Source organism: Macrobrachium nipponense, chromosome 26 (genome assembly GCF_015104395.2).
Source record: "Macrobrachium nipponense isolate FS-2020 chromosome 26, ASM1510439v2, whole genome shotgun sequence".
Taxonomy (NCBI): Eukaryota; Metazoa; Arthropoda; class Malacostraca; order Decapoda; family Palaemonidae; genus Macrobrachium; species Macrobrachium nipponense.
In genome coordinates, this window is record NC_087215.1 from 30,236,791 (window position 1) to 30,251,536 (window position 14,746).

The 14,746-nt window shown below is 39.8% G+C and overlaps 2 protein-coding genes across 2 annotated transcripts; both read left to right on the top strand.

Moving 5' to 3' along the window:
* Positions 1–3,775: 3,775 nt before the first annotated feature.
* On the top strand, positions 3,776–4,413 carry LOC135199613 (cuticle protein AMP2-like). The gene is made up of 2 exons (XM_064227771.1): positions 3,776–4,020; positions 4,224–4,413. Exons 1-2 carry the CDS (start codon positions 3,776–3,778, stop codon positions 4,411–4,413), a joined length of 435 nt encoding a protein of 144 aa, XP_064083841.1.
* A 4,404-nt stretch (positions 4,414–8,817) lies between these two features.
* Positions 8,818–9,921, top strand: LOC135199614 (cuticle protein AM/CP1114-like). Its single transcript, XM_064227772.1, has 3 exons — positions 8,818–8,904; positions 9,434–9,639; positions 9,819–9,921. The coding sequence occupies exons 1-3, from the start codon at positions 8,896–8,898 to the stop codon at positions 9,919–9,921; spliced, it is 318 nt and encodes a 105-aa protein (XP_064083842.1). The 5' UTR covers positions 8,818–8,895.
* Positions 9,922–14,746: the final 4,825 nt, after the last annotated feature.

A 14,746-nucleotide genomic window follows, 5' to 3' on the forward strand; every position in this document is an offset into this window, starting at 1 on the left:
ATTACAGTTAATTAGAGACGCAATCATTCCAGAATGTGGTAATCACAGCAGAGGTTTATCGACCTGAATTGTTAAAATACATAAGATGAGGTAATGATGCGTGAGGGTGATGAGTGATTAAGAGTGTACCAGGATGGAAATTTAATGAGGTAATTATGACATTTAAGTGAGGGTTAGTAATACAAGTTCTAGGGGGTTAGAGAGTTAGTCTACTGGCAGAGATCAAGCTGGCTACCTTCTCTGGGTAGGTGCCAGGATCATTCTGTAAATTAAGTTGACACTGTACCTAGGGTCAATTAGTGACTTGGCTACGTCCCTTCTTCTTCTTCTTATTGCTCCAGGGCCTGGCTACACCAGTCCTAGGAGTTGACGGAAGCACAGACTCTAGGGAAAGGCCAGAAACGCTATCAGGAGCAGAGGCAGTGGTAGCCCTAGGGACTACAGGTGAACACCCTACTTCAGCATCTACAGCAACCATCATAGAGGTGGAACCTACTGCAGGGGAGGCCCTCACTTCGGCTGCTGCGACAGCCGTCGTAAGGGTAAGACTCCAGGATGACTCCTGGTCGGGCAGTTCCTGGTCGTCCAGAGGAGATGTAAAGGTGAGGTCTGACAGAGGTTGATGAGGATGAAGCGTCTAGGGTTGGAGCGTGGCAATAGGCTGTTTTAAGCTCCATGCCTGTTGGAAGATCTCCTGCAGGAATATCCTTGATTAGGTTAGTTTCTGGCGCCGGCACTAGCTCGGGGCGAGGTGCAAAGGTCAAGGTTTGTGGTGGCTCTGCGTCCAGGCGGGACGGAGCTTGGCACTGCTCAGTGCTGCCAAGTGGCACTGACAGAGAGTCGACGTCAGGCATACCTGGGACGGGTACCGATGTAATACATCTCAGCATGCCTGTGGTGATGGGAGACAGAGGTTCCTGTCTCCTGTGGAAGGCTGAGCCTTTCTGAGGATGGATAGTGTCCGCTGCTTATAGCTTGCTAGGGCACCCAGGTCAATTAGTGGAGTGCCCTATTACATTGCAGGTTTTGCAGCGGAACAGGGAGTGATCAATCTCCCTCCTTGGTGACGGGGGAGACTGTTGGTGGCTGTACTTCCGGGAGGAAGTAGGTCTTGGATGGCTCCTTACTTTAGAGTGATTGAGTGTGGGGTTAGGACCCCTAGGTTTTTTGGAAATGAGAGGGGGACTTCATGTCTTGCCCTAGGAGGAGGTCCTAACCTCCTGGAATGTTACTTGCAACTGCAAGGGTACAAACCTTGGAGAAGTGAGGTCTGGTGACCCTCAATTGGATGGTTAGAAGGATCAACTTAATATGGTTGATACCTTCAATTATGATTAGTCGATGTCTATCGACGTTAGCCCTGTGGGGAATTCGATCTTCCCGTATTAGGGAAGATTTGAGCGCCAGAGTCGTCAAAGGCTCTGAGTGGCTTGGAGGATAATGGCTTTGGAGGGGTGCGACAGTGATAGGGCCCTTAACCGGGGGGCCTAGCAAAGATGAATTGGTAACTGCCATTGCAATGGCGGGAATATTGTGATTAGCGCACCCTCCGTAATTTGCAGACATGTGACCCTTGCGGCCACAGTCATGGCAGAACTTGCTCCAGAACTTCTTCCTTGGCACTGGATGATGAAGCCGGGATGGGCCCACAGGTTGTGAATCTGTGGGGTCACCAAGGCTTGCAGTGTGCTCTGGCACAGGTGAAGAGTCCTCTCTGGAATTGAGTAGTGGGGAGGTTAAGGAGTCCTCCTTTGAATTTCCCGCCGGAACAAGTCCGGGGTTAACTGGTCAGCTCACCTCATCTGAAATGGAGGAGGCAGGCGGTGAAGCAGCAAAAGGCTGGCAGGAGACGGTGGGACTGTGAGGCACAGTGGGTGTATGGCTGGAAACTTGCAGAGTGGCTTGAGCTAGGATGCTCTCTTTATGGGTCTTCTCCCACTTGAGTTCGAGTTCCTTCTCCTTGAGAGCTAGATCATGCTTTCTCTTCTTCGCTCTTTCCTTCCTTTCTGCTTCTTTCTCTTTCCTCTCTGCTTCTCTGGCTTTTCTCTGTTTTTCTCTTTCTTCATCTTCTTGCTGGCGGGCGGCAAATGTCCTTTAATATTCAATTCACTCTGCCTCAGAATTAATATATTTTCATATATGTTAACCGAAGGGAAATTCTCTCATGGATTCGAACCAACGCATAAACGAGAAATCAGGAATTCAGTGAGGTTACTGACTTGGCCAACAAGTGAAGTATAATTTGATACCTATTCCATCCTTACAAATCCCTGTCGAACTTTGGTTAACATATATGAAAATATATTAATTCCGAGGTAGAGCGAATTGGATCCTAAAGGATATTTGTAGATTAATTCATGTATATGAATCACAGTGATGTGATAAAAATTCATAATATAACTACGTGCGGCAAACGTACGACTTACTTAACATGGAAGAAGTGGGTGGATAACGATTCTAATTACAAATACCCGAGTTCGACAGTGATTTCAAAGGTCGGAATCGGTATCAACTTATACCTCACTTGTTGGCCGAGTCGGTAACCTCACTGAAGTCCTGATTTCTCGTCTGTGCGCTGGTTCGAAATTATTATCAACTAAAAAATCCCATTCAGTTAACATATATGAAAATATATCATTTCCAATGTACAGCAAATTAGATGTAAAAGGACATTAATCTTAATGCATGTATATGAATCACGGTAATGTGGATAAAAAAATTCATATATAATATACATATATATATATATATATATATATACAACATATATATATATATATATCTATGATATATTATATTATAATCTATATTATATATATATATATATATATATATATATATATATATACTATATATAGCGTGCGCGCGTGCAGAAACATACAGAAGGTTTTAGAGAACGTGATCAATTCATCCACTGTCGTTTATCTTACTTTTTGTGACACATATATTCTAACGAGTAATTCTACTAAGAACGAGTATAAAGAGTTGGATGGCCCTTCTGCCAGTTACCTGACCTCAGGTTCCTTTTCTATTGATAACGGAGATCAGAAGAAAACAGGTCTCCCTCCAGTAGGACTTCTTCTGTGAGGGAGGTTGACCTTGTCACCTGCCCCCTTAGTAGATGACCCTTCCCCAGCGGACTCTGTAGAATGTTGCTTTTTCTTGACCGTCTAAATAATACCTCTTTCCTCTCTCCTCACTCCACCACCCTAAACCCATCTCTCCGTCCTGTATAAAGGACCCGAAACTCGGCTCCCTTAACATCATTCGTCGAGGTTTCCAGCACCATGAAGTTCAGTAAGTGACAGAACAGATATTCCGCAATCTGCTGCATTCCTGCACCTGATTCTTAAAGACCATTATTCTCGAACTTAGAAATGACTATTCTTCAGAATTGCTGTCATGTCCTCAGAGTTGATGGGACTCAAGGGTCATATTTCTACGATCCAAAAATAACATTTCTTAGGATTTCCAAGATCTAAGGGAAAGTTTATTTGAACTGATTTCCTTGTAATCTTTTAAAGAAGAGACTATAGTTTCGAAGAATAAGATTTTGTTAGTTAATCTGCTTTAATTAACCCGTTGATTTTAATTTAAAGGTAAATGGGCAAAAATTACTATAGGTTTTTTTACTCGATAATTTCCCAAATGAAGTCAAAAGGTCTGATTATTCGATGATATTTTGTTAACAAACACGCATCCACTGAATCGTTATCACATCCATTCCCAGGCGTCGATATGAAAAGGGGTAATTTTTAGCAACGATTCAGAAAGGATGACGCCAGACATTTGTTTTCATTCTCTTCTTCTTTTCACCGGCGATCGTCGTCTTCCTCGGCCTGGTGGCCGTGTCCCTGGCCTCTCCCCAAATCCAGGACCGCGTCGTGGCCTCCTGCGGGACGACAGAGTCGACCAGGGCGACGGCAACTTCAACTACGCCTTTTGCCGCCGACAACGGCCTCGAGATGGAGGTGTCCGCGCCCCAGGAGCCGAAGGTGCCGTCAGCATGAGGGATATTATGTGAGTCGCTTCTCGAAGAGGGGATCTCAAACGTCTCCTCTGCTTTCAATTATATCCTTCTCCGCTTCAGCCAATTTCCTCCAACGAAAAAAAAAACATTAAAAATAGAAAGATTCCTCTAATGAAACATCTGGATCTAGAAATATCATCTGGAGCGAAATCCAAAAGAATGATTAAACTTACGTTTTGTTGTTCCTTTCCAGACTGCCCCTGGAATCTGGAGGAGTCACCCGCGTTGAGTTCGTGGCCGACGGAGCTGGATTCCAGCCTTCCAGCGACATCCTGCCAACTCCTCACCCTCTCCCTGAACACGTCCGGGAACTGCTCAGCATTGCTGAGGAATTCCGCAGACAGGGAGTCCAGTTCGACGACCAAGGACGACGCATCAACTAAACGTTACTTTCCTGGAATTCTACCTGGAAGGAAGATGTTCCAGACACTGTATAAGGGCCTCAACAACCTTTTACTTAAGGGTTAACAAAGGCCCTACGAAGGTGCAAATGCGTGTATGATAGAAGTACGAAAATTACGAAATATATCTCTTCTTCAGACATAATGGCATTGTTTTCATTATTCGTGTGTGTTCCAGTTTCTGGAATTCTTTCCCCTCTTCTGTTTTTTCCCCTCTATCAATCGAAGTCCATCACAACTCTGAGGAGGTATATCTCCACTTCTTCCGTAGCCCTCTACTTAGAATCTAAATGATTCTGAATCTTAATGAATCATTTGATTAGTTTCTCCCATTTAATGTCGCTTCTTTTAAGAAAAGTATAAAGAAAGTTAATAATGATTTAGTGAAAGTTAAGAAACCAAAGAAAGAACAAAACTCTATACCGTCATTAACTGGTCATGACGTCTAAGTTTACAACTAAACTCTCTCTTTTACATAGCAAATTAGGTTTCAAATACCTTTGAAATTTTAATATAGACCTAAAATCTGATTCATGCAAAACTATTCTATTGTTTATAAAGAAGTTGCATCTGAAATCTATAAAAATGAAATAGAGAGTAATGCTGTGTTGCAGGTATGGCTGAAGAGGAACCGTTGTGCAAACGATCGAAAGCTCCTTTTTTATTTTTTAACCATTTTCGTGTTTCGGGAAAATACAGTCGTTCCCATTTAGCTTATTTAGGCTTTGTACTCATTATACCCGGCCAGGGATAGTGAATTGTACCATAGGTCAACTATTCTGTTTTCATCATAAGTTGCATCTAAAACTACAGTCATCAAAATAATGTTGAGGATTGGTTTTTTAATGTAAATGTCATTGATTTTGTTGTTTGTTTGTATGGTGTTTTTTACGTTGCATGGAACCAGAGGTTATTCAGAAAAGGGACCAACGGCTTTACGTGACTTCCGAACCACGTCGAGAGTGAACTTCTATCATCAGAAATATTAATCAATAACACCTCAATGGAATGCTCGAGAATCGAACACGTGGTCACCGAGTGGCACGCCAACACATACCGACCACGCTACAGAGGCACTTTAATTGATTTTGTGTACTACACGGCTATCTACTCTGACTCATCATTGCAGACATTGAACTGCTTTTAGAACTAAGTTTGTTGGGGTTGTTTGCAATAAAAAGTAAATAGATTCATTCACGTTATATCCAGCACTAACATTACTTGGACTGCCATTTATATATATACATATTTTGAAAGCGAATACCACAGGAAAAATAATAGCAAAAATTGGTAGCTGAGCGCTTTCTTCCTTCAATAAGACATTGTCCACAATGTCTTATCAAAGGACGTAAGCGCTGGGCTATGAATTTCTGCCTATTGTTTTATCTGTGGTATTCGCTTATAAAATGAAGTCACGTCAATCTACTGTGATTTATATATATATATATATATATATATATATATATATAATATATATATATATATATATATATATTATATATATACTATATATATATATATATATATATATATATATATATATATAAGTGTGTGTGTAATAGTAATATATATATATATATATATATATATATATATATATATATATATATATATAACAAGGGAACTCGACGGACTGTTGATTTTGGACACACTGAACATCAAACTACGAGTTCCAACCTTAAACCAACCATTACTCTGCTGTCCCTTTGTTTTTAGCCTAATTATTCTGTCATTCCTTGTCCCTCTTGACGTGTTTACTTTAAGTGTGTTTTTATCTTGATGCTGAAAGGTTGGTTAAGTGTTGAGCTGTTTTTTTGGCTGTGGTTTTGTGAATGTATGACTTTTATTTTCTATTGTATTTGTTGTTATGTTTATGTGTGTATATTTGAAATGCAAATTTTTTTAAATGTTCTTCTCGTCATTTGTCAGTTGTTTGGTACTTTGGTCTGTTTTAATCAAGTGTGCATGTAATTTGAGTGTGAGAGTTGTAATTTTACCATTAAACTGTTTTAATTTTTCAACTATTGGATTTTGTAATCAGCTCTTATTTTATGTTAACGTATTATACTTTTTGTAGAAAACCCCCTGAAGATGTGGCGATGTTGTCACGAACGTAACATTCAAGCATAATGCGAATCTCTTCATGTTCCTGCCCTTAATCTTCTTTCTCGTATATATATATATATATATATATATATATATATATATATAAATTTTGTATAACTGAATCACGAGAGTTTGGAACGTGATAAATGCATAATAAAGGTATAAGCCACGAAGAAAGATAAACAACGGAGTTCCTACATCAACATTTCTCAATGTCCTTTACTTAGCAGACAAACAGACTTACATGAGAAACTTAGAGTACAGGAAAGGTTGTATAAGTGACAGTTAGGGATTCTAGGAGATTAGTAACATAGAATCCAACACACCACCTGGAGAATGAGTAACCTTTCCAAACAAGCATAAACATGGGTACAATTTAAGAACAAAAAGATTAAGTCAACTGCTCAGACACAGGGACAAGACAATTAAAGGATTATACAGGGCGGCAGCTGACCACCATTCAGATCTTTGTAAAGGCAAAACTTATTCACAAAACATATTAAACATACATATACAAAGAAATCTCTCAAAGGCAAACTAATTTATATTTAAAGTCTGTAATTATATTTTTGAGGTCATTCTTAAACATGTTACAAATACAAGGGTCTAAATGAAACAGGCCACGGCTAAGTTGTATTGTGACAGATTCTGAAAGATTTCGTGATAAGACATCTTTTGATCTTGCAATTACTGAACTACAATCCAATTTATCTGGTGGTTGTTTTCACTTAAATGAATGAATATTGCATTAGATGTTTGCTCAGTTTTGACAGAATATTTATGGTGATTTAATCTTACTTCTAAGGCCTTTTGCTCGACTGTCCAAGAAAAAAGGAGGGGCAGTCTGTACATGGAATTTTATATATTATGTTGTTGCTTTCCCTGGGGGGCCATTTTTTATTAACATTCATTTAGTGTGTTATTGTAGGAAAAAACAAGGTTTGAGACCTTAAAGGCTTTTTAGCAATGATTTAATGGTTTCAAATCCGTTAAAATAAAGTAAACTGAGAATGTTTTTCTTAGAAATTTTCTTTCTCCGTGTTACTTACACTATAAAACTAAAATTTTTGTGGGCTTTATTGTGGCAAATATGTAATGTATGTGAAGGATAACATAAATCTTTCCCTATTTTTCTTATATATTCAATTTCTTGATCCAAATATTGGGGACTGACAATGTGCAATGCTTGTAAAAACATAGAAGAAAAAACATAGTAGAAAAAAATGTTTTCTTCTGTTTTTACGAGCATTGCGCATTGTCAGCCCCCGAAATTTTTTATTTGTAGGTTTTCTGTGTATTTTAAACTTGTAGCTAGAACTTACAACTGACTTGGCAGCTGTAACCTCCAAAATGAGATGATACCATTGTTTTCTTTTGTCAACCGTAAAAGTTATGGCGGGAACTAAATTATTGAGGTCTTAAAATCTTCTGAATGTTTTAATAGAAGTTTTCAGTACCGCAAATACATCGTCAAGATATCTAACCCAGAAAATAATATCTGCCATAACTGAATTAGCTATTCTAGACACTAAAAATTCCATGGAAATATGTGATAATACTTGGACATGCAATTACCCCCATCTGCATTCCAAATTTTTTTTTTAAAAATTTTTTTTTAAAATTTCCCATTAAATAAAATAAGTGTCAACCACTCACAGTGTGATATGGCTGAGATATGACATGTTTATTAAGTTCGCCATTTAAAAATTCCAAGACGTAGTTGACAGGTACACACGTGAACAGACTTTAACATTAAAGCTTACCATTATTCCATCATCTTTTGGAGTTTTCCAGATTAATCTGTTTTACAAAATCTAATTTGTATATATATATATATATATATATATATATATATATATATATACGTATACTATATATATATATATATAGATATATATATATATATATATATATATATTTTAGTGCGTGCGCGTGCAGGAATCTTTAGGAGGTTTTAAAAACGGATATTTCATCCAGCATCGTTTATCTTACTTTTTGTGACGCAAATAGTATATCCTAACGAGTAATTCTACTAAGAACGAGGATAAAGAATTGGATGGCCCTTCTGCCAGTTACCTGACCTCAGGTCCCTTTTGTATTGATAACGGAGATCAGGGGAAAACAGGTCTCCCTCCAGTAGGACTTCTTCTGAGATGAGGTTGGCCTTGTCACCTGCCCCTTAGTAGATGACCTTCCCCAGGCGGACTCTGGTAAGAATGTTTGCCTCTTCTTGACCGCCTAATAATACCTCTTTCCTCTCTCCCTCACTCCACCCTAAAACCCATCTCTCCGTCCTGTTCGTATAAAAGGACCCGAAACTTGGCTCCTTAGCATCATTCGTCTGAGGTTTCCAGCACCATGAAGTCAGTAAGTGACAGGACAGATATTCCGCAATCTGCTGCATTCCTGCACTTGATTCTTAGAGAACCATTATTCTCGGAACTTAAAAATGACTATTCTTCAGAATTGCTGTGTCATGTCCTCACAGTTGATGGGACTCAAGGGTCATATTTCTACGATCCAAAAATAACATTTCTTAGGATTTCCAAGATCTAAGGGAAAGTTTATTTGAACTGATTTCCTTCTAATCTTTTAAAGAAGAGACTATAGTTTCGAAGAATGATATTTTGTCAGTTAATCTGCTTTAATTAACCCGTTGATTTTAAGTTAAAGGCAACTGGGCAAAAATTACAATAGGTTTTTTCATTTAATAATTTCCCAAAAGAAGTCAAAAGGTCTGATCATTCGATGATGTTTTGTTAACAAACGCGCATCGACTGAATCGTTATCACATTCATTCCAGGCGTCGATATGAAAAGGGGTAATTTTTTAAGCGAGACGATTCAGAAAGGATGACGCCAGACACAATGTTTCATTCTCTTCTTCTTTTCCACAGGCGATCGTCGTCTTCCTCTGCCTGGTGGCCGTGTCCCTGGCCTCTCCCCAGACCCAGGACCGCGTCGTGGCCCTCCTGCGGGACGACAGAGTCGACCAGGGCGACGGCAACTTCAACTACGCCTTTGCCGCCGACAACGGCCTCGAGATGGAGGTGTCCGGCGCCCCAGGGGCCGAAGGTGCCGTCAGCATGAGAGGATATTATGTGTGAGTCGCTTCTCGAAGGAGGATCTCAAACGTCTCCTCTGCTTTCAGCCAGTTTCCTCCAACGAAAAAAAAACATTAAAAATAGAAAGATTCCTCTCATGAAACATCTGGATCTAGAAATATCATTTGGAAGAAAAATCCAAAGGAATGATCAAAACTTACATTTTGTTCCTTTCCAGACTGCCCCTGGAATCTGAGGAGTCACCCGCGTTGAGTTCGTGGCCGACGGAGCTGGATTCCAGCCTTCCAGCGACAATCCCTGCCAACTCCTCTACCCTCTAATCCCTGAACACGTCCGGGAACTGCTCAGCATTGCTGAGGAATTCCGCAGACAGGGAGTCCAGTTTCGACGACCAAGGACGACGCCATCAACTAAAACGCTACTTTCCAGGAATTCTAGCTGGAAGGAAGATGTTCCAGACACTGTTATAAGGGCCTCAACGTTTGATTATATTTAAAACATCACGAAGGTCCGACGAACAGTTAAATAGCGTGTATGAAATAAATGTAAAAGTATGCAAATATATCTCTTCTCCAGACTTCATGAAAGTATTTGTCTCATTACTCATGATCTCTTGAAAGTTCCAGTTTCTGGAACGACTTCCCTTCTTCCGTTTTCTCCTCTGCCTGAAGGAGGCCCTCAACTTCTCAGAGGAAGTATTTCTCCGCCTATCTCGTTACCTTCTACCTTGAATCTATGTGATTCTGAAACTCAATAAATGGTTTACTCAGTCTGGAAGCTCAGAGGAAAGAAGAAAAGACTGAACCACCATTAAGTGTAATGAAGACTCGAGTTATATCTTAATTAAAACCTTTTCATAACAAAATTTCAAATGAATATTGATCCAAAGGCTGTTTGCTTAAAACTACAGTATTAAAGTTAACCTTAAAGAATCAGCTTCTAAAACTTGAAGAATGAGTTTAAATTGTGTTTGAACAGCAAATGGTGTTAGGAGAAGCCGGCTGACCTCCTGCCAATTATCTTTACTGCTGAGTTACCTCCGCGATTTTGGTTTTCGTGATCGTCGACCTACCCGAAATAAAGAGCCCAACTTCTACCTTCCGCATTCATGAGGTTGTGAAGTAAAGCCCTACTTCCTTTATATCCCCTGACCCCCATATGTTTCTCTTGTGGCATCCGGCAAAAAAAGTAGGAACAAACAAGCGAACTTCCAACACCGGTAGTTGAGCAAACTCGCCGGTATTTCCCGGGTAGCAAATTCCCGAGATGTATACTAGTATTGCACAAACCCCGTTTCCTCTCTCTCTCTCTCTCTCTCTCTCTCTCTCTCTCTCTCTCTCTTTGTTTTTGCCATGCCACTAGGTTAGGTTAGGTTAGGTTAGGAATTTCCAATTCAGCGCTGAATGACCTCATAGGCCCCTGCGCTTGGCTTTTGGCCTACATTCTATATTCCAATGTCAATTCCTCAACTCTTTCTTTCACTTTGGTCTGTTCCCCTCAAAGAACATTCAGTTACGATAAACCTCGATAAGCAAATCCATTGCCTGACAGAGCGACCCATATTAAACGACGCACGATTTGCGTCAAAACGGGACTTGGCAACATCCCGAGATAAAGAAACCCTCAATGGCGTTTACCTTTTCCTAAATACACTAAGACAATCATCCTGGTAAGTAGCCTCCCTAATATTAGACTTAACGTCTTTCACTATAATGCTTCTTGTTCGTGTCTGCTATACCAGCTTCTCGGATTCGCTTCTTTACAATTCACTAACCGTATTTAGAAGTTAATAACAATTCACCACAGTCAGTCTTGTCTAAAATGGAATGGAATACAAAGTTTAGGCGAAAGGCCAAGCACTGGGACCTATGAGGCCATTCAGCTCTAAAACAGAAATTGACAGAAAAGGTGTGAAAGGTGTAGTAGGAGGAAAACCTCAAAGCAGTTGCACTGTGAAATCATTGTTGGGAGAGGTCAGACAGTAAGATCGAGGAAAGATAATGTGAACGGGGGTACAGTAAAAGAATGCAAGGGGTTGCAGTTAAGGGCCGAAGGGACGCTGCAAAGAACCTTTAGTAATGCCTACAGTGCACCCCGTGAGGTGCACTAGTGGCTTTAGCCCCCTACGGGGTTCTTGTCCAGAGCAACCGGTTTATTAAAAACCATACTGAGAATTCATTGGAAAATATGGTGCCTATGTACCAATAAGTTTTTTATAAACTGTATTTCACTTCATTCACTCATTTGCAGATTCCTTCAGTAGTTAACAATTTTAATTCCCGCAACAAGCGGAAACGATAGCAATTCAAGAGATCCATTAGCACAAATACCGTTTCATATGTTTGTTTGTTTTTGTTTGTTTGTATGGTGCTTTTACGTTGCATGGAACCAGTGGTTATTCAGCAACAGGAACAACGGCTTTACGTGACTTCCGAACCACGCCGAGAGTGAACCTCTATCACCAGAAATACACATCTCTCACTCCTCAATGGAATGGCCGAGAATCGAACCCGCGACCACCGAGGTGGGACGCTAATACCATACCAACCACACAGCTGAGGCGCTGCCCCCATTTCATATGATACGTCCACATAAAGAAGCGTTCCATATCTGACGGCTGTCACGTCATTCTAATCCTCCAAACGTCTTTGATTACGAAGTTCGACCACTTTGCTCATTTATCTCCTATTCGGTGTCTAATCCACAAACGCACCTAGCCAGTAGTATCCGTGATAGTTACTATCCTGAATTGGAATAAGGGATTTTGGCATAAAGCCAGGCACTGGGCCCCACAGTATTAAGCGCTATGACGACAATGAATGAAAATGGAAATATAAATAATAAGTTTAATGGAAAGGTTATATAATCATGAGCTTCATGGAAATATAAATAATTACTTAAAATAGATACCCTAATGAACGATGTTTAAAACGGCAAAATCGAGAAATTTGATTTCTAATGGAATTAAAAGTTGCTATAAATAAGATTAAAGAATTATTTCTATATAAAATTACAAGATATTTCTACAAAATCCACAAGCCTTTGAAAGAAAACTCATAACAGGCCAACATCGATGATGTCTCCTAAATTCCAAATATATTACCAACTTAGATGGAACATCCGCCTCTCATTGACATACCTGGTGCTGGTTACAATCCTCAACAACCAGTCCTGGGAATTATTCGTCCTTTAAATTTGTTTCTGGATAGAACAGAATATACCATTTAAGGATAAGACCAAGAACTGGACCTATGTGGTCATTCAGCGCTGAAAGGGAAAGCAGGAGTTAGAAACGGTTTGGAAGGTTGTAAACAGGAGAGGAAACAATTTGGACAAGAGAGGGTGCAAAGAAAGATATGAGGGAATACGAGCATAAGTACAGTAAAAGGAATGAAAGGGTTCGTAGCTAGTGGACGAAGGGGCGTAGCAAAGAGCCTTAAGTAATGCCTACAGTGCTAACGGGAGTTTCATGGATAGTTGTGAAAATAATGGTCATTACCCAATACTAGTGACTTATTATATTGAAGGTAATATGAAATGTATCCAAAAGCAGAGCGCTGGGACCTACGAGGTTATTCAGAATCGGAATGACCTATTAAAGGGAAAACGTTAAATTGAAATGCTACTCTGCTTCAGACGCCATTTAAAGTTGAAATTTTCACTCGCGTAGATTAGATTTGATTTTGATTGATTTATGTAGATTTTTGGCATTATGCCAAGCACTGCGGGAACTAAGGCATTCAGCGCTGAAACGGAGAATGACATTAAAAGGTTTGAGAGGTGTTACAGAGGAAACTATTGCCTTGATTATGGATAAAATCCGCTCTCACTGCTTGTGTTCATGAAGGTTCCACAACGTACTGTTCAAGGAAGCATCAACAAGTTCCAGCTATGTTGTGACCAGCCCCACAAAGCAGTGCCGAGTTGAAGATAGAATTTAGGCCAAAAGCCAAGCACTGGGTCCTATGAGGTCATTCAGCGCTAAATGGAAATTGACAGTAAAAGGTTTGAAAGGTATAACAGGAGGAAAACCTCGCAGTTACACTATGAATCCAAGTCAAATGTAGGATTAGGAGCGAGTGGAAAGTAAGATTAAGAGAACATGAAAGGAGGTACAATAAAAGGAACGAAAGGGGTTGCAGCTAGGGGCCGAGGGCACGCTGCAAAGAACCTTAAGTAATACCTACGAGGTCCACTGACGACACTACCTCCCTACGGGGAAAGAGCAGTGCTGCCTTTATTCAAGATTAGTATGAATGTCTCAATGCCTGGTGATCATGAAAAGCTCCATAATCATTGTGCCTATAGTACCATTTACTCACTGTCTGTGGTGACGGATGGCCTATCCCGCATTTGACAAGGATCACGGAAAATAAATTCAATGCCCACGTTCATGGCTGACATCACTAACTATAGCCAGTACTCGTCGGTAACATCAAACTACTGCCAGTGTTCGTAAATTCACATAAACTCATTACCCGTATTCCAGAGTAACTTTGAAACTCATTGTTTGAGCAGGAGTATCAAACTTATTGCTTGTGTCCATAGAGTAACACATTAAGGTCGCGTAAAACTCATGCATTGTGTTCACAGAGAACAAACACATTGCCTGTATGTGTTCATAGAGTAACAAAACAATGGTTACAGATAGCATCAAAAATACACTGCTTATGCTATGAGTATCCTAATAATATCAAAACTAACCAACATGCCCTGACAAACTTTACTAGCCCCAAACTCAGAGTAAACAGATATTCCAATAAATCTGTGCATAAATAGCCACGCCCTAAAATTTCCAAAATTTCAACAAATATTGCTTTCGTGCCGTCTGTTAATAGGAACTGAAAGTTCCTACCTATGAGTTACTGACAAACTTCATAAAACTAATTCCATCTAATAACAGCATAAATCCAAACATTGCTTTGGACACAATGTCTGGGGAAAATTTTTCAAAGTTTTGATTTTCAGTTGTTAGCCATTGGGTAAGTAAGCCTTATTATCGTAAATTTTGACCCGTACATTTAGGGAGCTTCTTATAACCAGAAATATTCTGTTGCAAGAAAGGAAACACCAAGTTCGAATCCCCTGAAAACTAATAAGTCTAACGCCAACTTTAAAAGTTGAAAAAATTAAATTCGGACAAAA

Bases quoted from the DNA above. Each gene is read 5' to 3' on its own strand.
- LOC135199613 (XM_064227771.1), top strand. From the start codon at position 3,776: ATGACGCCAGACATTTGTTTTCATTCTCTTCTTCTTTTCACCGGCGAT. The intron at 4,021-4,223 runs GTGAGTCGCTTC...GTTCCTTTCCAG, and splicing joins GTCAGCATGAGGGATATTAT to ACTGCCCCTGGAATCTGGAG.
- LOC135199614 (XM_064227772.1), top strand. The intron at 9,640-9,818 runs GTGAGTCGCTTC...GTTCCTTTCCAG, and splicing joins AGCATGAGAGGATATTATGT to ACTGCCCCTGGAATCTGAGG.